This window comes from Sturnira hondurensis, unplaced genomic scaffold (genome assembly GCF_014824575.4).
Source record: "Sturnira hondurensis isolate 20B ecotype Veracruz unplaced genomic scaffold, ASM1482457v3 Scaffold0019433, whole genome shotgun sequence".
Classification (NCBI taxonomy): Eukaryota; Metazoa; Chordata; class Mammalia; order Chiroptera; family Phyllostomidae; genus Sturnira; species Sturnira hondurensis.
In genome coordinates this window covers 383,662-405,980 of record NW_028092064.1, presented here as the reverse complement: position 1 = coordinate 405,980, position 22,319 = coordinate 383,662, and the positions used below count along the sequence as shown (strand labels likewise).

Genomic DNA, 22,319 nt, shown 5'->3' with positions numbered 1-22,319 from the left:
GAGGACCAATTAAAAGAATAATTACGTCTTTGTGACAGCGTGGATGAACCTAGAGGGTATAATCCTAAGTGAAACAAGCCCACCAAAGAAAGACAAATGTCGCGTGATTTCTGTGATATGTGGATTCTAATGAACAAACCAAACAAACACACTAGAAACTCACAGACACAAAGAACACACTGACAGCTGTCAGAGGGGCAGGGGATGGGGAGACTGGGTGAGAAAGGTGAAGGGATTAAGCAGCACAAATTGGTAATTGCAGAACAGCCACAGAGATGCAGGTTACAGCGTAGGGAATACATCTAGTCAACAGTATCGTGACAAATATACATGCAGCCAGGTGGGTACTTGAAACAGTAGGTGGGACCTTTCTGTAAAGTATATGATTTTCTAACTGCTTTGCCATACATATGAAACTAATACGGAATAATATTAAATGTAAACTGTAATTGAAAAATACTACACCTGGCTGGTGTAGCTCAGTGGATTGAGCACGAGCCTGTGGTTCGATTCCCAGTCAGGGCACATGCCTGGGTTGCGGGCCAGGTCCCAGCAGGGGATGCACAAGAGGCAACCATACATTGATATTTCTCTCTCTCTCTCCTTCCCTTCCCCTCTAAAGATAAATAAATAAAACCTTAAAAAAAAAGAAAAATACTTTTTAGAAAAAGAATATGTTTATGGCAGCCAGTGTGCACCCCAGTGGCAGTATTAGTGACTTTTGTCTCCTTTTTCGCTGGGATCAAGGTGGCGGGGTTATCGAGGCCTCCATTTCCTTCATCAGCATGGTCCCCGCCTGTCCTCAGGCTTCTGGTGTCTGCCTTTTCTAAGCCATTCTTCCTTCTAAGAGATTAGGCTCTGGAGCCATACTACGTGGGTTCGAACCTTGTCCTCCAGACTTCTAGCTATGACTCAGTGCCATTCAGACTGTGGGTGTTGACTTGTTAATGAGTTGTGAAATCAGTTTAATAGGTCATGACCAGAATATTTAAAAAAATAGAAGGGAACAAAATAGAGTAGAAAATATCAGAGTGCACAGGACACAGAAAAGTTAAATACTTAGTGTAAATTTGTGTCTCAGTTATGGGTGTGTGTTTGTTCTTGGCAAGGACGCAGAATATATTTCTTAGAAACAAAACAGCATGAACAATATTGGTCCCTGTGATCCTGGGAAAGTTGACTAACCTGCCTGTGTTTCATTTCCTCCTTACTGCAGTGGGGACGACAATAGTTCCCCTCTGCTAGGATACTGGGAGGGTTAAACAAGTTGATGCAATCGACCCTTGAATGGCACAGTCCATCTGCAGGATGTGGACTGATGGTGTTAATAACTGTACTGCAGTGTATTTTCTCTTCTTCCTTTTTTTAAAGGATTCTATCCATTTATTTTTAGACAGAGGGGAAGGAGGAGAGAGAGAGGGAGACAGAGAGAGGGAAAGAAACATCGATGTGTGGTTGCCTCTCACACGTCCCCAACCTGGGGCCTGGCCCACACCCAGGCACGTGCCCCGACTGGGAATTGAACCAGCGACTTTTTGGTTCACAGGCCAGCGCTCAGTCCACTGAGCCACACCAGCCAGGGCTGTATTTTCTCTTCTTAATAGCATTTTCTGTTCTCTAGCTTATTTTATTGTACAAATACAGTATATATACAATACATATAACATGCAGAATATGTGTTAACTGACTGTTTCTATTACCACCAAAGCTTCTGGTCAACATTAGGCTATCGGTAGTTAAGTTTTGGGGGAGTCAAAAGTGAGGAGTGGATTTTCTTTTCTTTTTTTTTAATCCTCACCTGAGAATATGTCTTATTGATTTTACTGATTTTTTAATTCGATCTTTACTGTATTTTTTATTACCATTTAGTCCCCTTAAACTCCCCTCCCCCAGCAATCACTCTGCTCTTGTCCATGTCCATGAGTCCTTTTTCCTTTTTGCTCAATCCTCCCCCATTAGCTGTTATTCTGCCTTCCATCTATGGTCTGTCCCCATTTTCCCTTAGTTCAGTTTGTTCATTAGATTCTACATATGAGTGAACTCATATGGTTTTTATCTTTCTCTGACTATTTTATTGATTTTAGAAAGAGAGAAAGGGAGCAAGAGGGAAACATCTACGTGAGAGAGAAACCAGGGATGAACCCACAACCTGGGTATGTGCCCTGAGCAGGGATAGAACCCGCAACCTTTTGGTGCAAAGGACAATGCTCAACCAGCTGAGCCACCCAGCCAGGGCATATGTGGATCTTCAACTGCACAGGGTGACTCTCCTAACTCCTGCATTGTTCAGGGTCCACTTCACATGCAAAGAACTTAGAACAGTCCCCGGCACATAATACTTACTCAGCAAATGTTACCTCTCATTATTAATAAAGCACCCAGTGGCCGGCACATGGTAGGCTTATTTTTTCTCTCTAAAGAGTTACAAATATATACGGAAGTGTTACTGTTCTTTATTCATCATTTGCTGACTGAATGAATTTGCTGGTGGGTTGGTAGAGGTGGTGGTGGGGGCTTTGCTTTTGGCCCTGGGGTCCCACCTGGTGAGTGGCCAAGAAGTGGCTTCGGGGGGGATTAATCCGAGGTCTGGAGTGGTTGGCTCTTTCCAGCGTGGACCACTCAGAGCCTGTCCCCTCCCAGAGGAATGAGCGGAACAGCCCTATCTGGGAATAAGGTTCCGAGCCACAAGGGCATCTGCCTGCAGGGAGCAGGGGGTGGGCACAAGCTCTGTGGTCAGACACGCTTCCTTTGACTCCTAGCTCCACTACTTGCTAAGTTACTTCACTTCTCTGTGCCTCAGTTTCCCCATCTCTTAGAGGAAATAATAATAACACTCTTACCTAATAGTGTTATTGTTGTCATGAGACCTAAATATTTGTTAGATGCTTAATACTCACCTTGAAGGATTATAAGGATAAAATGAGTGAATACAAATAACATGTATATATATATAACATACATACATACACATATATATGCAGTAAATACATGTAACACTTAGAAGAGTGCCTAGGATGCAGCGAGTGCTTGATAATTGTTAACCATCATTATTATGAAAAGCCTAACTCTGAGCCTGAAGGGAACTGGGCTTGGAGCCCATGGGGGAAGGTGGTTTGGTCTTTCCCCCAAAAAGGTGTGATCACAGAATCCAGGACAGAACGAGTTCAGAAACCCCACTGATTCAGGTATTCTCTCCTCTCTCCCTAATTTGCCAGAACTTACCATCATTACCCTACATTTTGTTGTGCCTTCATAGGAATTATTTTATTCAATTGTCGCAATTACCAAATGAGGTAAGGAAGTTACATATCTATATTAACAGACAGGGAAACTGAGGCCCAGGGAGTCAAGTAGAACGGGGAATTGTGCCGAATTCCTCATTGTCCAGGCCTCCCCCTGACTGCACCAGGCGTTCCCTTGTTCAGGAATTGCCTGTTTGCCAGACTGTAGGGTCTTTATCTCGTTCACCTGATGGAGGGACAAGGCCCTGTACCCAGAGGACAATGACATCAGCATGTCGATTGTCCCTCAGTGGATGCCTAGGGGGAGGCTGGGAGGTCGGAGGCCTCAGCTCAACAAGTCTCTAAGAATACTGGGATCCCAGGTGAAATCCATTTACAGGGTACAACCTTCCCCAACCATCCAGCCAGGGAGGGACAGGCAGGACTGTGCTGGCCACATGCTCTGTAGAGGCTGGGCCAGACCAGCTGGGGTCGCTTTGCCCATTCTCTTTCCCTTTCTCTCTCTCTCTCTTTCTCAGTCAGGCCTGGTGTGGGGCCCAATGGAAAGGGGTTACAAAGAGAGGACAGCGCAGTGAGTCAGCCACTAAGGTATTTCTCCAGCAGCTGCTTCTCAGGCGATAAGGGTTTGCCAAGCCTGTCCGTGAGGCCTGGGAGAGGAAAGATGCTTCCTCTAGTCTGGGCTGGGGTCTCCGAAAGCCTTGGCTCCAGGCGGATGAGCCAGGTCCTTCTCAGAGACCCCTTTTGGGGTGCCCATTGGAACCTGCTGAGGGAGCTCAGATGTCCTCCTTGTGTGAGCAGCCCCCACCTCACCTGTTGGAAATAGCAGCCAAGGCCACAGCAGGATGGAGCTTCCAGAGAGTGGGAGCCAAGTAGAAGGGGAGGGCGGCCAAGGGGCAGACAGGGTGGGGGCGGAGGACACTCAGAAAATCCAGTCGTTCCTCCGAGTTTCCTTGTGTGCTGGACGCCCCTCTGGTGGCAAAAATGGGCATGTCCCATCACCCCCAGGCCCCTCCTGCTCATGGGAGCATGCCAGAGGGGCTTCCTTTAGAGAACTTTGTAGCCCCGAGTCTATCTGGTATCTGGAGCTCAGTTATGGTTGGTTTATGTCATCAAGTCGGAGGTAGAAAGGACCTGAGAAAGCTCCTGGTCTACGCCCTCCTCCCCCATTTGCAAATGCGGAAATTGAGACCCAGAGAGGGAAAGCCACCTACTCAGGGTCACACCGTGAAATGGCAGTGTCGAGGGAGGGGTTCTTCATACTTCTGGGGCCAACAGGATGTGGGGCATCTTCTCGTTGTCCCCTCACTTCTTTCTCTCGGTCCCCAACCTCCCTCCAATCTTGGAACCCCACTGTGGAGATCTGAGCTCTCACAGCTCCCCTTGTCCCACACCACCATCCCTCCGGCCCCGGGCCACACCCAGCTCTGCCTCCAGTTTACACACATAAAATTCAGGTTTCAGACTATCCGATGGAAATTATTGGGGGGGGGGCAGGAATCTATAAATGGCAGGGGGTCGTGGGTCATCGCTCTAAGGGGGGTCGGGTTCTAACCAGGGGTGAGCGTTCTACGGAGGTGCCTTTCCAGGCAGCGGGAGGTGGGAAGCCAGAGAAGGAAACACTGTATTATGATTCGTTTCCCTCCTCGTTAAAGACTTTTTCCTACAGTCGTGCCAACACAAGCTCTTTCTCGGCTGCCACGCGCAGCCAGCGCCGGATCCTCTCTCTTGGAGAAGCCGACCGGGCTCTCCTGCACGCACCCCTCCCTTCAGTGGCAGCCTCTTCACGCCCCAAGCTGGTCTTGGAAGCCGGCCCTTTAAATTTACGGGAGGACACGGATCCTGCTCACCCAGTGCAGCATAAAGGAGGTGCTTGGGGCCCGCCCCGTGAGGGAGCCCAGCCTGCTCATTGGTCAAATCCGTGAAGCTCCTGGCCAATGAGAGGAGGCTGTGAGAAGCCCGCAGATGCAGCAGCTGCGAGGGGGCTCCTGGCCTCGCGGAGCGAGGGTGTACATGAAGGGCAGGGTATACTGGGTCGCCCCTTGTGTCCCTTTCTGCACCTGAGGTGGAGGCAGAAATTACCCCTTAGAGCCTCAAGGTGGGCTTGGCGATCCCACGGTGACCTAGGACTCATTTCAGTAGCACGGTTTTGACGCTGCACCGCGGGCAGCGGGAAATGGAGAGGGAGAGTCTTTCTGGACGTTCCCGGCTCCATGTGGGGGTCGGGCCCCAATTCTTAAGTCCCTTCGCAACTTTTCCAGCCCAGTTCCTTCCACCCCTCTGAATAATCCCACCATGGACGTGGGGACAGTATGGACGGGGCATCTGGGTCTCCGTCTCGATCTTTCGGCCCCGAAGGGGGAGGGGGACATTCCTGGGTTGGCTGTAGGATCGTCTAAAGCTCCTCTCAACGCCCTCCCCTCATTCCTCCTTTGGGGCAATGCAGAGAGGGAAAAGCTCTGGGGGTGGGATGAAGGGACTCCGCCTGAGGACCCGCGGCAGCCCAGGAGCATCCCCTTCCCCTCATGCCCTTCGATGCAAGCACCACCATTTCTGGTTTCTGCCCCCTCCCTGACCCAGGCTGATTCAGTCTGCTTGGGGAGAGAGGGAGGAGACCGGAGTGGGCCCAGGCTGAGCTGTGGGATGAGGAGCGGGGGGAATCCCGAGTCCAGACATTCCTTCTGAGACTGAGCTCTGGGGGGAGATGGGAGGAGAGTCGTCTTACATTTCTCCTTTCCCCTTCCCTGCAGGCTGGGCCTCCACTCCTCACCGTTCCCCCCACCCCCCATACACACACTGACCCATACATTCCTGGACAGTTACTTGCCTCGTGGTCACTAGAAAATTGCCCCCATTTCAAGTCGAAGAGCCATCAGAATGAGTCACTGCTGTGCCCAGAGTGTGTGTATGCGTGTGGGACAGGGTCAAGAGAGAGCTAAGAGGGGCTTAGCAGAGGGGAGGTGGGTCCCTGGATACCCAGTTGTTGCACAGGCCCTCCCTGTCCTTAAGCATTGCCATCCAGGCTTTAGGGGTTGCCTTCTCAGAGCTAGACTTGAAGACTGTCCTGCGAAGGGGAAGAGGCCTTGGACTTGGACTCAGGAACCCCAGAGGGCAGGTAGTGTTTCCTCTCTAGGCCTAAGGTTCCCATCAGTTGAAATCTGTGTTCCACCCAGCAGGAGTGGCTGGGACATGGGGTGGCAGGGAGTAAGGTAATCCTCAGAAAGTGGGCTCTTTTTCTCTGCCCTGGCCTCTCTGGGGACTGCTAAGGAATAGAGCCAGTTTTCCTGGTCCCGGGAGCTAGCCCCTCCCCGAGTCTTCCTGGCAGGGCATGGGGGTGAAGGGGAGCACATTGTTCCAACCTCCAACCTCACTCATTCCCCCATTCCCCACAGGCCCAGGGAAGGCGGCTGCTGAGGTTTCATATTTTCCCCCTGCTGAACTAGTCACCACAGAGCCCAAAGTCCAAATAAGCAGAAATAAGGAGTATGCTTGTGCACACACACACACTCCTATACACATTCTAAACAGACACGACTGTGAGGTTCCTATTTACACAGGGAAACACTACCCAATGAAAGATCTACCTCCACAGACACGTTTAGACAGTTCTGTATGCAGCCTGGCACAGGGTTATTGCACATGTACTTGTGGGCTCACGTTGGCTGACACGGGCAGGCACTAACAGACCTAGCTAGGGCACACTCCTCAGATGTGATCAGACAGACTCTCATATGTGCACACATGGGCAGTCACCCCAAGGTCACAGATGTAGTCATGCACAACCTCACATGAACACAAGCAAAATTTTACATGATCACAGAACTAAATGCTGACTGTGCTAGGTCACGTGCCTGAGAGGACTGAGTCATGTGACCCCCCACAAGGGAGAGTTGGGAGTCCCAGGCTTGCCTGGGGCTGGGATACTGAGTGCTAGGACTTGAGAAGGGGGCCATATGGGGTGAGGTTTTCTTTGCATGTGCACTGGAGAAAGGAAGGGACAGAGGGAAGGGCAGGCTGGCACTCACCAGAGGCTGCTTGTGTGCAGAGCAGGTCCTGAGGAGGGTGTGCATTCTCTCTAGCTCCCTGCTCTGTAGGTCTGTGCCTCCAGTTTCCCTCCTGACAATGGTAACCCTTCTTTGGCCAGGACATAGGTCCCTCAGGAAAGAAGAGATTTGGCCTGCAGATTCCTGGCCAGACCTTGGCATCTTCTGACTAGGCAGCCCATGTGCTATGGCCCAACCCCGGGGTGGGTGCCAGGTACTGTCTGGGCAGGAGGAAGCGATGGCAGTGAGTGCTGCCGCCCAGGGCTGGGATTAGCTGTGACTGGCACCACTAAGGGCACAGCAGCCCACAGTCTGGCTGCTGGAGATGTCGGTCCGTAGGCAGTGGCCAGAGGATTCCTGTGGGACAGCTCAGGACACTGGAGCTAAGTGTCAAGGCTGGCACTGGGGGCTGCTAAAGAATCAGGGCATCTAATCACATCTATTTATTTATCACTTACACACTTGTTCAGCACTTACTGAGTACTACCGTGAGCCCAGCCCTGTGGGTACAGAGATGAACAAAGCTCAATTTCTGCTCCCAAAAAGCTTTCTCACTAAGTGGTGTGACCACCCCATTTACGAAGGCAGGCCCAAGGTTTGAACTCTGGTCTTTCTCAAGAGGATTCTGCCCCTTGCAATCAAGAGGAATCTTCAACACAAATATGACTGTAGGTTCCCCCTGCTCGACATCCATGGATGACTCCCTGCTGCCCTTAGGATAGTTTCCCAGTTCCTTAGGGCAGCTTCAAATGATCCAGCCAGGTTGCCTCTATGTCTTGCTGTGTCCCATCCTCATGTGTATTGCCAAAACCTAGCATTGGTCCCAGTGCATGGTAGATGCTTAGATGTTTGCTGAGTGACTGAGTCAGTGGGTGAATGAAGGAACGTGCCAGCAAGCTAAGGGACTGAAGCCTTTTTTTTTTTTTTTTTTTGCAGCTGAGCCTCCAGGAATGACTGCCTTGAATTCCGCTCTGATGCCAGCTTACTCCTGCTCCAGCAGTTTCCATGCGCCTGGGCTTCTTCCCTCAGCTCCTCCTTGTTGTGTTGCTCCTCCTCAAAGCTTTTTTTGTCCTTAAGCCCCAGCCAGACCAGGTACCTGGGGACCACAGCCCCCTACTCAGCCCTGGAGGATCTACCCCAAGCCTAGGCAAGGCCAAATAGTATAAGAAGCCCAGTGGCCAACCGGCTGAGCTGCTCTCCCGGCCTCTGGCCAGCTGGAAGGCCCTCCTCGGCTGGAACCTGCCACCCAGCTCTGGCTGGGATTCCCTTGGCCTCTTCCCTCTCCTCAGTGCACTCAGCATTCAGCTTTTGGCATCCTCAGCGTCCTGGCCTGTCTGACTTGTCCTCGGGTTTTATTTTTGGAAGAAGCTGCATTCTCTCTCCTTATTTACTCCCTTCCTTCAGGAAAGGTGTGGGACCCCTGGGCTCGGCTGGGGATCAGGCTGTGGCTTCACCTCCTGGGGTCTGGACGTCTCTGGGGCTCCAAGGGAGGGGACCTCCAAAGATTCCTGACTCGTCTGGTGCTTCACAGCCAGATGCCCTCGTTCCCCCACCCAGTGTGTGACTAATGCCTCCCCTGCCCTTCTTGAAGAGCCCCACTACAGCCAAAATAAATCACTACAAGTTTAGAGCTGAAAGAAAGTCTGGCATCATTAATTCCATCTCTTATTTGCAGAGGCAACGCAGTTCAGTGGTTATGAGCAAGGGAAGCAGACAGACCCGGTCCTAATCCTGGCTCTGCTACCTACGCTATGGCCTTGGGCAAGTTGCTTACTTAGACTCTCTGAGCCTCACTGTCAGCTGTAAAGTAGGGGGAAGTACATCTACCTCACCAGGTTGCCGTGAGGATGAAATACCGTCTGTTAAGAGCTTTCTACAATGCAGGCCACGCAGAAGGCTCTCATTAAATGTAGCTGTTATTATTTTATTGCAGAGGGAAACTGAGAGCTGCAGAAGGGAGTGGGCGTGCCTAGGACCACAGAGCTCGAGGTAAGCAGTTGTGTCCAGAGTCTGTCCTCTGTCTCCATCTCCCTTCCAAGGAGAAGGGAGGAGACTGGCATCAGCCCAAAGGAGGAATCTCCTTGAGTCAGTGGCATGGGCAAAACCTCTGGGTCCTCTGGGTCTGCCTTCCCTCCACCCCCCAACCCCCCGTGGGGAAGGCTTTTCTTCCACTGCCCCAGAGACCTCTTTCTCGCTCACTGAGGGTGAGGGGTCTGGAGAAGAGACCCCAGTGCTCAGCCCCAAGGTGGACTCCAGGGCAGTGGGACTCTGAGAGGAGGCGGGAATGCTGGGTCCTGACATCACAGAGCAGAGAAGCTGGAGCCACAGCCACGAGGGCCAGCTGGGGCCCTTCCAGCACGTCCAGATGTCTCAGGAATGTGCTGAGCTGGGAACTACCTCGCTCCTTCCCTCACCACCCCCAGCCCCTCATCTCTTCATATGCTCGCTCAAGCTCTGCCTTCGCCCCACCCCCTTCCTCTTTCTGCCCTTCCCCTTTCATCTCTCCCTGGGAGGGCCTCTTGTCCACTGTCCCTCTGGTAGGTTGCTACAGTCCAGCTTCCTCTCAGACGGCTGAAGGGGTCACTGAAGGCAGGGGCCCTTCTCCTCCTGCAGACCCCGTGAGCTGACTGTGTGGGGTGGGGGGAGATGAGAGCTCACTGGGAGGGGTGAGTTCTGAGCAGATAGCACTTGCCAGATCCCAAATGTGGAACTGATTTGCAGCCCTGGGAGAGAAAGAGGTGAAGGCTTTGGGGCAGCACAGGGCAGGGCTGGGCTTCCTCTCTGGGAGGATGATGGAAGGGACTCTGGGCATCTTGTCCCAGCTGATGGGTGGAAGGGCCAAGGAGGTGAGGTGCCAGGCTGGGCTGGGCTGGGCTGGGCTTGGGAGGGCTCAGGGACCAATAGGAACATGCTTTGCTGATAAAGGGGGGTGGTCCTGAACTGTAGGAGGGTTGGGGGAACCCCATTAGTGTCCCAGGATTAGACTAGGAGGAAGGCTATGGTTTAGGCTAGGGCTCTCAGCATGAAAAGGGACTGTCTGTCCTTCTGCAAGGGTGGGGTTGCCTTGGACCCCCACAGGTCAGCCTGGCCTGAGGGCTGCAGATGGAAAAGGCAGAGGGAACTGGTGCTCCTGGTCTGCTGTGAGTTGCATCAGGGCCGAGGGTGGATGAAAAAGGGGAGAAGGGACACGGGGTCAGTCGCTGCCTTGAGTTGCTCCTGGTTCAAGAAGGGCCCACAATTCTGTCTCCTTTGGGGGAGGGTCCCACATCATCCAGACAGGCTGACAGCTGACACCCCCCTAATGGACTCTAGATGCCCCAGCACTGAGACAGTTCAGAGTTGCTGGGACCTCCACCGTGTCCAGCTCAGAACTATTACTGGCTCCCTCCTGCCTGCTAATAAATCTCTCAGCTCCTAAGCACTGCATTCTACTCACCACTATAGCTGGAGCCACTGGTCTTTGTATTCCCTCTGTCCTACTTGGATGACCACCCCCAGCTCCTCTCATCGGCTGTGATCTCCACTGAGCAAGAACTTTTGCTTGTACCTGGAATACCTTTGCCTTTTATCTCCTCATTTTAATTCCTATCATCCTTTAAAGCCAAAGTCAAATGCCGCTTCCCCCAGAAAGCCTTCCTTGATCACCCAGCTGGAAGAGTCCTGTCACTTTTGTACCACCGTAGCACTCATAGACTCTTAGGTCACTGGCTAGTATCATGTCTTGAGCTTTAATTATGCACACTGGGACCCAGCTCTCTCCATAAGCTTTAACCTCCTCAAGGGTAGACCCTTGGATGGAGTTCATCCTTAAACTCTCTGCAGGGCCTCACACGGGGTCTATCATACAGTATGCCTAACAGTAGTGATAATAACAGCCAATATTTATATCCCAAGAGCTCTTTTAGCTCCTCCCCTGCAGTATCTGTCTCATTACAGTTTTAGAATACAGGGTGGGGTACTAGTACCCCCATGTAACAGTCGAGAACACTGAGGCAGAGAGGTAAAGTTGCTTACTCAGGTTCATTCAGTTAAGCAAGAGGGGGAGCCAGGATTCGAAACCAAGCTCTGATTGCGGAGTTTGTCCTGTTAAGCACACACAGTAACACTAGTCGTGGAAGGAATGGTTGATTTCTCGCTGCCCCATCCTAAGTACAGTGCTCGATACAAAGGATGGGCCCTCCACTCCATGCGTTGGGTCCTCACTGGGGCCCTGCTTTTGCTCATCCCTGGCCACCCATCTCCTGATGCCCCTGAGAAGGGGCCTGGCTTCTTTTCCAGCTCCAGAGAGATCAGCACATAAGAAAACAGAATCCCTGCCCTGGCTGGTGTAACTCAGTGGATTGAGCACAGGCTGTGAACCGAAGGGCGCATGCTTGGGTTGCAGGCCAGGTCCCTGGTGGGGGTGTGTGAGAGGCAACCACAGATTGATGTTTCTCTCCCTCTCTTTCTCCTTCTCTTCCCCTCTCTCTAAAAATAAATAAATAAAATATAAAAAGAAAAAGAAAAAGAAAACAGAATCCCCATGGTCAGGGCTCAGCCCTGACCAGTGTAGTTCAGTGGGTTGCAAAGGTTGCTGGTTCGATTCCTGGTCAGGGCACATGCCTGGGTTGCGGGTTCTGTCCCTAGTAAGGGCATGTACAAGAGGCAACTGATTAGTGTTTCTCTTTCACCTGATATTTCTCTTCCTTTCTTTCTTTCCCACTTCCTTGTTTGAAAAATAAATAAATAAAGTCTTGTAAAAAAATCAAATCAAATAACATAAAATCCCCATATCAGGGCTCAGCATAGGGTTGGAGAAGGTGGGACATCCCTCTACAGGCTGCCCAGTGCTGGGGGCCTTCCTTTCAGGCGGTAACAACAATAGTCAGAAAAGTAGAAGCAACAACTATTGTTCATAGAGGATTTAGTACATGGCAGGCACTGTGCTAGGCTTTCTACAAGGCTTATTTCATTGAATCCTCCTGAGAAACCTGTGTTCTGCAGTCATCCCCACTTTATGGATGAGGAGAAGGAGCTGGGAGAGTCGCAGGCACCTGTCAAGCTCACGCAGACGGCAAACGGTGGAGCGAGAATTTGCTCCCAGGTCTGAGCAGCCCGAGGTGACCATTAGTGGCCGTACCACCCATTCAGGGACAGTTCGGCTCCCAGCGCTTGTTGAGGTATCTGCCCTCTGACCTGTGGACCAGCTGTCTGGTCAGGCTGGGTCGGGGAGTCCACACCGGGTCTCGGGGTATTCCTGATCAGAATCGGCCCACAGTGGAGTGGATCAGAGTTCACAGCTCGCCTCTTCCCCACGTTCATGCAGCTGGAGGGGCCAAGATATTTAGAGGGGAGTCTGTTTCTTCAGCTGGGTAGTCTCGACCCAGGTATCCATTTTATTATACTTTATAATTCAAATACATGCATGTGTGTGTGTGTATATATGTATATATGTTCTTTTACACACACAATCTGTTGCATAATAGGAAAGGCCATCATGGTAAAGTGAAAAGTAGATGTGGGGTTTAGGTTAAGATTTACTCTTGCCCCGGCTGGTGTAGCTCAGTGGATTGAGCTCAGGCCTGCGAACCAGACGATCGCGGTTCGATTCCCAGTCAGGGCACATGCCTGGGTTACAGGCCAATTCCCCGCAGGCGCCAGTTCCCAGCAGGGGATGCATGAGAAGCAACCATACATTGATGTTTCTCTTCCTCTCTCCTTCCTTTCCCCTCTAAAGATAAATAAAATATTTTTTTAAAAAAGATTTACTCTTTAACCGAATAAATACCATCTATTTTTTTTTAAAAGTCCCATCAAAGTTGGAAGTGTGGAAGGGTCCTTCCTTCCATTACCCACTGACCCACCCACTCATCTATCCATTACCCTTGCCAGTCCTTCCTTCCACTGCTCCATTTGTCCTCCCATTGGGAGGACAATTCATTCATCCAGTAAATAAACATTTCCTGAGCACTCAGTCCCTGTAGATAAAAAATAACTGCCTGATGCTCCCTGCCCTCAAAGAACTCTCAGTCTAGTTCAGCAATGAGGAAGCCAAGGGCCAAGGTCACACAGCAAATTAGGGAAACGAGGTGAGGAGGTGAGGACATCCCAGGCGAGGGGACCCACGGACACAGGCTCGGGCCTGTCCGCCTCCAAAGCAAGTCCCCTCGACTCCTGCTTTGAAACGGCCTCCCGGCTCTCCTCAAGGGCCTGAAGAGCCTGCCTTCCTCCCCTGATGCTTTCATTTTTGTTATTCTTTTGGAAGGGGATGAGGCGGACAGCTGCTGCTGTCCAGCTGTTAAGTCGGCCCACAGGGCCCAGCGCAGATGTCTCAGCCTCTCTGTGGTGGGTGAAGTGGCTCCTGGGCCAAAAGCCAAGGGCCAGGGAAGCGGTGACAAGGGCTCCGTCCTACGGGGGTTGGGAGGGGAGGCACACTGACCTGGTAGCAGGGAAGCCTATTACCGCCCTGTGTCAAGTTGGCCTTATTAACGATATGGTGTGTTCAGGCCATGGGGATCAGGATCTTTGACAGTACAAGGAAATCAATACTTTTGAGATATTTCCTCTGATGATCAGAGTTCTGGGCCATATCTTGCCTCTCCCAGCTTCTCCTGAACCAGATTCCCCTATTTCTACTTCTTCCCATTCCTGGTCAGGGGTCCTGCCTCTCTCTCTGGCTTTCCCTAGTTTGTCCTAGGGGTTACACAGTGTTCCAGCCAGAGCAATGCTCATGGTCTTAACTTCACTCCACCCAAATCTTCCTCCTCCATCCTGCCCCCTGGAGCAGGGAGACTTCCAGAAGAACAGCCTGTTCTCCAGCATCTGGAGCTGGTTTCTTGAGGGAGGTTCGGGGGCAAGCCAGGTCCCGGAGAGGGAGGCTCTGGGAGGGCCGCAGTACCCAGACTTGCAGGAGGCACACAGGACAGCGAGGGAAGACACATCAGGGGCAGGGGTGTCCTTCCTCCTCCCCTCTCCTGGCACAGTAGCCAGGCCAGGCCAGGCCAGATGAAAACAGACCCTCCCAGGGAGTGCTGGGAGCTGCAGAGAGCAGAGGTCCGAGTTCCCAGGCAGGCTGGCAGCACCCTGGAATGAGGAGGAGCAAAGGTCCAGGATGGGATGTGGGGCCTCTCCTGTACAGGCCAGGCCACCTGCTGACTCTGCTGCTGCAGCTCCAGGCTTCCAGACTGCCCGGAATGATGGAAGTAGGTGAAGATGAGGGTGGGGCCCCTCTGCTACCCCTGATATCTCAAACTTCCTTGCTCTAGAGAGCAAAGTTCAAACCATTCCAAGAGCAAGAGAGCAGACGGTTCTCTCCCCTCCTTGACTCCTTGGGACCCCAGCCCTGAGGATAGAGTCAAGATGTGCCCTCCTCTCTAACGCAGTTTTTCATCTGCACAGAGGCAGAGTTGCCTGTCCCCTCCTCTCCAATTCTCAGTTTTTCATCTGCACAGGGACAACAATGTCTATACATGCCCCGCGAAAGGGACACAGCTCCAGTCTGCCCTGCAAGGTGCCTTCCAGTAATTGCTTTGCTGTTAGGGATGGGGCCATGGAGAGGGGAAAGTGTGGAAGTTACTTCCTCTGAGAGACTCTGTGACCTCCAGCTCGCCAGGGTGCCCCTCCTCAGGCTTCCATCATGGCACCCCCAGTACTGATACTTTCTCTGTCTCTCTCTAGCTCTGAGTGGCTGGGCATCACTATGCATCGTTACCAGCACAGGCTCTCCTTCGCTCCTTCAGGTGCCCCGTTGTTAAAGGTCAGGATGCCTATTGAAGAATGACCAAGCGAATCCCCAGGAGGTCCAGGGAAGCCAGGGGGACTTCACAGAAGATCAGGGTACACACAGCATCCTCCTGGGATCCAGCATCTCCATCCCCCTCAGGATTGGCCAGGCCAGGACCCTGGGGACCTTACGGTCCCTCAGGAATTATCAGTATACTTCTTGAACACGTAGGCCTGATTTTAAAAACACTCTCCCCCTTCCCTTACTGGGATTGCGCCAGTCTGAACTTCAGTAAATCCTTGAAATGGAGCAAAGTCCACTACAAGGCGGATGAACTTTAGCTTCTGTCCTAGGCCTGGGGCCCATCTCAAACAAAGGTGAGCAAAACTCTTATCTGCAGGGTTGATAAAGAACTGAATGCTCCTCTGGAACTTCCTTGGCTTGGTCTGTGGCTTGTGGTAAGTAGTTTCACAATCTTTACCTCTGTGCTTTTTGTGACAATCCAGGCCTGCTGAAATCCACTGTTTCTCAGTGGCCCTATAATGCCGTAACTCCACATTTTACGGGACTGAAAAGTGTGGACTCGGCCAGTTGTCTTATGGTGGGACTGTACTCTACTGAGCACCAACTGTGTGCCACGGCGCTGTGCTGGGGCAGGGCAGCGGACAGCACTGACGTGGTCTCCGTGCTCAGGGAACTTGCTTTTGCACAGAGGAAATGGACAACAAGCTGACAAAAAAATGCAAACTGAGAAAAAGGCTATGAAGAAATCAAAGGACCGAAGCAGACAACACCAAGGCGGGGGGTGGGGGGGGTGTCCCACCTCAGGCGGTAGGGAACCTTTCTGAAAGAGGGGACATTTGAACTGAAGAAGATGCATTGAGGAGAACCTAAGGGAAAGCATTCTAGGTGTCAGAAACAGTGTGTGCTAAGGCCCTGAGATCGGGCTAGAAAAGGCTTAGTTTTCAGTTGGTGATTGTGGCTCCAAGGGTCCCAGAGCAACCTGAACAAGAAGAAACTGGGGAAGGGGGAAGCCCCAGAACCGATGCTCAAGGCTGAGGCCTAAGCCACCAGATGGAATCTGCAGTGGCTCAGTCAGCTCCAGACTGTCCTGGACCCGGAGCTGCGGTGCCTGCGCTACACACAGGACGCACATAGCCCAAGGCAACAACTCGTTGTTGGAAGGAAGGCACGGAGAGGCTTCCTGGATCTCAGTCAGAGAGAGAGAGAGAGAGGGTGCAGGCCGCAGGACTGGGAGCGCTGGGAGTAGAAGAGCACAAGCACCCGTTTTCCCTCCCCCCACAAAATGTGGGGTCTGACCTGGGTCCCCCTTTATTCATTCAGCAGTGGTTGGTGGAGGCCTACCCTGTGCCAAGCACTGTACGTGGCACTTGGGATACAACAGTGAACACAGAGAAAGCCTTGCCATCAGGGAGCTCATTTCTCAGTAGGGGCACCCTCGCGTGCGCGTGCACACGCACACGCGCACACACACACACACACACACACACACATAACCGTGCCCAAAGCAAACTCAGTGTTTTGGAGGAGTAGGTATGGGGAGCTCTCCCTTCCTGAATAGGAGTCCTGAGCTGTGGGCTCCTCCATTAGTTTTTCTCCATTCTTTTCTAGTGGATTCTACTCTGAGACCAGAGTGCTTTGGCCCTTGGGTCCTCTTTCCTATTGGTGAGAATTTAAAGAGAAACACACAAGTAGGCACACGCTTACACACACACACACACACCCTCCCCCTTTAAGGGCTGTTAAAGGCCCACACACAGACACAGGAACACCCAAACGCACATACTTCTCTAATCTCCCTAAGTCCCCCAATGCCTGGGGTGGGGGTGGGGGTTTTCTGCTTTCCCATTCGGCTCTGGAGAAGCCAGGATGGGGGCCTGGGGAGCAGTGATCAGGCTTAGCCCCACACCTCCCTTCTGGGCCGGTCCCTCCCACACCTGGCCTCCCCACCTGCTGGGAGGTAAATGAGTGTGCTGGGCAAACATCCTCCAAGCTTCCTGCTGCTCCCCTCTGAGACAACAGCTCCTCTTCCTCCTCCTCCTCCTCCTTCCCACACCCTCCCAGCTGGGGCTTCTCTGGGATCCAAAGCCATTTTCCTCTAGAGAAACCAGTCATCCCTTCCCCATAGCCAGAGAAACGAGGCAAGGAGCACACAGAACTAGTGTCTCTGTCTGGACGCCACCTCTCCCCTGTCCTCGATCCCAGCTCTCTGAGCCCCAGACCCTCTCTTACCTGCCCAGGGGCTGAAGAATCACAGGGTACAGGGAAGAGGGCTCTAGGGTCATCACATCAGGAATTTGGGAAGATATGAGGAAGAAAAGCCCCCACAGCTAGCAGGAAGGGTGGTCCCTTCGGAGGGGTGTCTCTGAGAATCACATAGGCGAAGCCACAACTGCATGGAGGTATCTTCACCAAAGAGAAAAATAAAAGCACCTGGCCACCTCTGAGCACACCTGACGTGACTTCGCATGCTCATTCTACTTACTGTCCCTGTCAAAGAGAATGTGTGCCGCTTGCACAGTGGTGCTCAGGGTGAGCACACTTTCTGAGGTTTGCCTTTTTCTTTTTAGAGAGAGAATGAGAGAGAAGCATAGATTTATTTTTCCACCAATTGATGCATTCTTCGGGTGCTTCTTTTATGTGCCCTGACTCGGGATTGGACCCAAAACCTTGGTGTAAAGGGACAGTGCCCCAACCAACTGAGCTCCCAGGCCAGGGCCTTGATGTTTGCTTTTTGCACAGAGCAATAGAGCACACACACTTTCCACGGGACTTTACAGCCTTTATCTGGGTTTTGAAAAAGGCTAGTGCTGAGAAGCATGCAGACTCCACCCCTGTCCATCCTTCTTCACCCTGGAATCATTGTCCTATCTTCATGCAGAATGAAGAGGGAGGGGGGGTGGGGGTGGGGTTGCTATGGGGTTTCAGCTGCAAGGGACCTTAGACACTAAATGGAAGCACCAGAGAAGAAAGTGACTTGCTTAAGGGCAAATGACGACTCCTCCCAAAGCAGTCCTTCCTGCCACCCTGTCTAGTCTCTGGAACAAGTTAACTGTGGAAACTTAACTGCCAGGCATTGCCCTACATTGATCTTTCGTTAATTTGGGCACTCAGTCCCTGGGATAACACTATGGGAAAGGTTCCATCATCTCCATTTTCAGGTGAGGAAACCAGAGGATGAAAAGTCCGATGTCTGAACTGCCCAACTTGGCTGGTGGCAGCACAGCTAGAACCAAATTTCCTGATTCCTGGAGTTCTTTCTCTCTCCTCTTAGAAATCCTTCCCTTTTCCCTGCCTCTCCTGGTCTGGGCTGGCCTAGGACTGAGGTCAAGAGCTTTTCCAGCAGGGCTTTTCCCTCTCCAGTCCCAGGGCTGGATACCACTGTCTGATCGTGCCTCCTTCCCTGCGCTGGACCGAGGCCCAGATGAGCAGCTGGGGACGCAAGGCTGAATGGAGCCGCAGGAAGAGGCTGTAGGCGGCAGAGTTCATTCAGAAGAAAGCCCAACTCAGAGCTGCTGGGAGCTCTGAGGGAAACTCACGGAGGGTGCGGGGGACGACTGTGTCCCTGGACAGCAGGAGTACAAACTCCCACAAACCCCCACAAACCCCTTCCCTCTGAGCGGAGGCTCTAGGAGGGATGCATGGAACCCCGGATCCCCGCCACTTTATTCCTAGGATCTATGCCACACGATCCTTAGATCAAGACTTACTCCACCCTCTGCCCATTTTACAGACCAAGAAAGTGATGCCCAGGGAGGAGAGCTGGTGGCATGGCCCAGGCTCACAGAGGGAGGCAGAAGCACAGACAGGACTAGGACCCAGGTCTTCCCACTAACCAGTTCAAGTCCTCTCTCCTCCTCCACTTGGCTTCTCTGAAGTGTGCTCTCTCTGACTGGGACCAGGACCCTTCCTCAGAGCAGGGTGACCCTACGCTGCTGCCTAATGAAGGTCTGGGAGACCTCACACCCCATGCTTCCCAGACTTCCCCTGCTTCTTGACTGGTTTCCCCACCTTCAGTGTAGCGGCCAGGGAAAGTTTAGGTGGAAGTCCGAGATGCCCAATCTTTTAAATCTCTGTGTACTTGGCTCTTACCTGGCCAAGTTTATCTTAGTCCCAGCAGGTGGAGGCCAGGAAGCAGAGACCCCTGAGATGATCTCTGGATTTGGGGGAGGAGGGCCGGAGCGCGCGCGTGTGCGCGTGCACGCGCACGAGAGACGGGAGGTTCGGTTCATTGCAAGGGGGGCTATCCTACCAGATTCTCCAAGCTGCCCACATTTTAACCAGGAAGGCTCTTCTAAACCCAGATATTTTTTCCTGTTACTGAGCCCATGCCCATCCCCCATGGCAGGGCCTTTGGGCTGAGCCTGAGGGAGGGAGGGAGGGAAGAAGAGAAGCCACGTTTTCTTAGGGTGGGAAGGGAAGAGAAAAAGGGGAGAAGGAATCTCAGAGAGAGAGAGAGAGAAAGTCCGCAGACGTGAGCGGCAGAGACACAGACGTAGCGACACGGAGGCGCGGAGAAAGACCTCCCTCCTTCTGAGCGCTCGTCCCCTGTGTTGCTCTGACCCGCTGAATGTCAGGTTCGTCCGCGCGGGCGAACCTCATTCCCGACTTTGGGGCGCCGAGGTACCACCCTAAGTTTCCAGGTCTGGCTCAAACCCGCCTCTGGCTCTGGTTCCCCCGAGGGGTATCGGGTCTCTGGCCCTTGGAGCACTCCCCTGTGCGCCTCGCAGCGGAGGACCAACTGCGGGTCCACTTTGCGCCCAGTCTGATCCTGGAACCCCGGGGCGGCGGCAGGATTGGTGTCTTTTGAGCTCTTATCCGAGGATCGGATGGCGGAGGCCAACGTATCCACGGACGGAACCCCCAGGAGGGGCGCGCACTGGCGCAAGCTCAGAGGCTCCGGTCCAGTCTTGGAGACTAGGGAGGTGCTGAGGGATCTAGTCACCGAATCACAGAGCTCTAAGCACATGTCCCCCCAGGGGCCCCTGCATCGAGCCCCCTACTCTGCTTCTGCCCAGTGATGTATAAGCCCGGTCCTTGGGGGGGGGGGGGGCAGGCGAGCGGCGTAAAGGGATGCGGAGTGGTGGAAAGGGCATGCAGACCCTTCAATCTTACCGCATTGTTGAGGAAATCCGACTCGTTCAGATCCCCCAAGTCCAGGAAGCTGGATCCCGGGAACAGTCTGTCGGCAGGGAAGGGCTCCAAGACCGCGTCCATCGCGGCGGGTTCCCGAGACCCTCTTCAGCTGGGCTTCCCTCACTCCAGGGCGGCGACGCGCCTGGCCCAGAGCTTCTGCTTGAGCGCTGGCTAGCGGGAGGGGGCAGGTCCGGGGCTAAGCCCCGGGGGAGTGGCGGGTGGAGGCGGCACGGCCCCGAGTGGGGAGCGCAGGGGGCTCGGGGGCCTTAGGGTAGCTGCGCGGAACGGGTTGGGCTCAGGGGCCCCGGGCGCGCCGCGGGCATTTAGCCGACTCCTCTTCCTCCTGCTCCTCCGGGGGCACAGCTGGCTTCCATGGGGAACCCGGGAGTGGGGCTGAGGGCTCGAGGAGCCCCCCGGACAGGACGGGAGCCGGGGACGGGGGAGCTGAGAGCTCCCCCGAGACTGGGTGGCCGACGGGCGCTCAGCTCTCTCTGCGTCTCTCTGCTTGGCTTCTGTCACTTTCCTCTGTGCAACCGGGAACCCCTGACTGGTTAGTCCAGCTGGCCGGTGTGCCACGCCCCCACATCAATATTCACAATAATTTCATATTAATGAGACAGGGGAGTGGCCTGAGGAGTCGCCCCTCCTCTTTTAAAGAGACAAACTAGTTAGTCTTTGCCAATCTCCGTTCTCTGATGCCTCTCAAAACAGAGGCCTAAAGCAAAAGCATCCTGGAGCCAATAACGGCGTTCCTGGAACCTCGGCGTCTCATAAGGCTTTGCCAACCACTGTCCCGTAAGTCGAGCAGGAAGCTGGGTTATTTCCGTTCTCCCAGCCTTGTGCTAGAACCTGAACCAAATCCAAGTCAGGGAATTTCATCTCATGGGCCCCTTAGCATGTCTTCTTATCGGGAGATTTTTCATGTGTTTCCTCCTCCAGGACGCCTTCTTTGACCTCCAGGCTGGAGTATTTACCACCATGACACACTCCTAGGACATTGAGTGCTCATCTCCATTGGGGTGAGTCTAATGTGTCATTGTCACTGTTTGTTCTCATGTCTGTGACCCTAACTGGACTCCGAGGTCCCTCAGGGCAAGGACTGTGTGTACCTTTCCTGTGTGTGAAGAGGCCAGTTGAACAGCAGGGATGAGGCAAGGACCTCTCTTCTCCTCAATCATCAAGTTCCCCTGAAGGTTCCGAGGAGCAAGAATTTGGAGAACGGTGGCCTTGGAATCTGCATGAACCAAGATGCTGGCTGGCCACGTGCTCCCCAGTCTCGGGACATTCCCAGGCCTCCTGGATCCATTGCCACCGAAGAGGCCCGCTCCAGTGTACAGCTTAATCTCTCAAAAGGGCTGATAAACAATCACCAGGCAGCTGAACAAATGGAGGCGGTTCCGAAAGGCACTCCCTCAGCGGGCTGGGCACACTGGTTCCTGGTCCGAAGTCATTAATAGGATTAAGTGTCCTTGCTGTCTGCGGCTTTTAATTAGCTCAGGAACCAAAAGGTGTTTAAGAAGCAGAGGTGTCATTGCAGCCAGGCCACGGGTGTCACTGAAATGGCTCTCTCAGTGCCTGGTGGGGCGAAGGACACACACTGAGGCTGAGGGGGCAGCTGTTTGCTTGGGTGGGCAGGCAGGCAGGCGGCTTTTCCCTCGTCTCCTGACCCCGTTGACGTAGTTCTGGAGAACGAAGTTCTGACCCTCCAGGTTAGCTCTCAGGCCTCCTGGTGAGTTTGTTCCTGAGGAGCTGGGAGCAGAGCCCATGCACCGCATCCTCAGTGAAAAACTCTCTGAGAAGCCAGCTGGTCCCAAAGGAAGCCAGTCAGCTCTCAAAACAATGGCAGATAGAATTAGGGTGCTGAGACCACGGGTGTTTTTTCCAAATGTGTCACATCTGGTCAATGGAAGAACATTAAAAACACTGACATTGTGGCTGATCCTTTGCAGGGAGGGGGTGCGGGAGTGGTCTCTGGCTGGGTGAACAAGCCAGTCTGGTGGCTGAGCTTGGGTCAGCAGGTGTCTGGCTGCCTGGCCCCCCCGAGCTGGAGTCCCTGCAGGCCCCGGGGAGGAACAAAGGTGCCCCGCTGCCCGAGGCTGGCTAGAGATGTGCCTGTGTTCCTCTTGGCCTGCTCTGTAATTAGGGACACAGGCACCATTTAAGTGATTGGGGAAGATT

The 22,319-nt window shown here is 53.1% G+C and overlaps 1 protein-coding gene across 2 annotated transcripts in view; it reads right to left on the bottom strand.

Annotated features, from left to right (window-relative positions):
- Positions 1-20,690, bottom strand: part of CREB3L1 (cAMP responsive element binding protein 3 like 1) — a 35,256-nt gene extending 14,566 nt beyond the window's left edge. The window contains exon 1 of one of the 2 annotated variants that reach the window (XM_037027932.1): positions 20,121-20,690. In XM_037027932.1, coding sequence (XP_036883827.1) covers positions 20,121-20,222 — 102 coding nt within the window. In that variant the 5' untranslated portion in view covers positions 20,223-20,690. The remainder of the gene's footprint in view (positions 1-20,120) is intronic. The other variant, XM_037027933.1, reaches the window with a different exon arrangement.
- Positions 20,691-22,319: the final 1,629 nt, after the last annotated feature.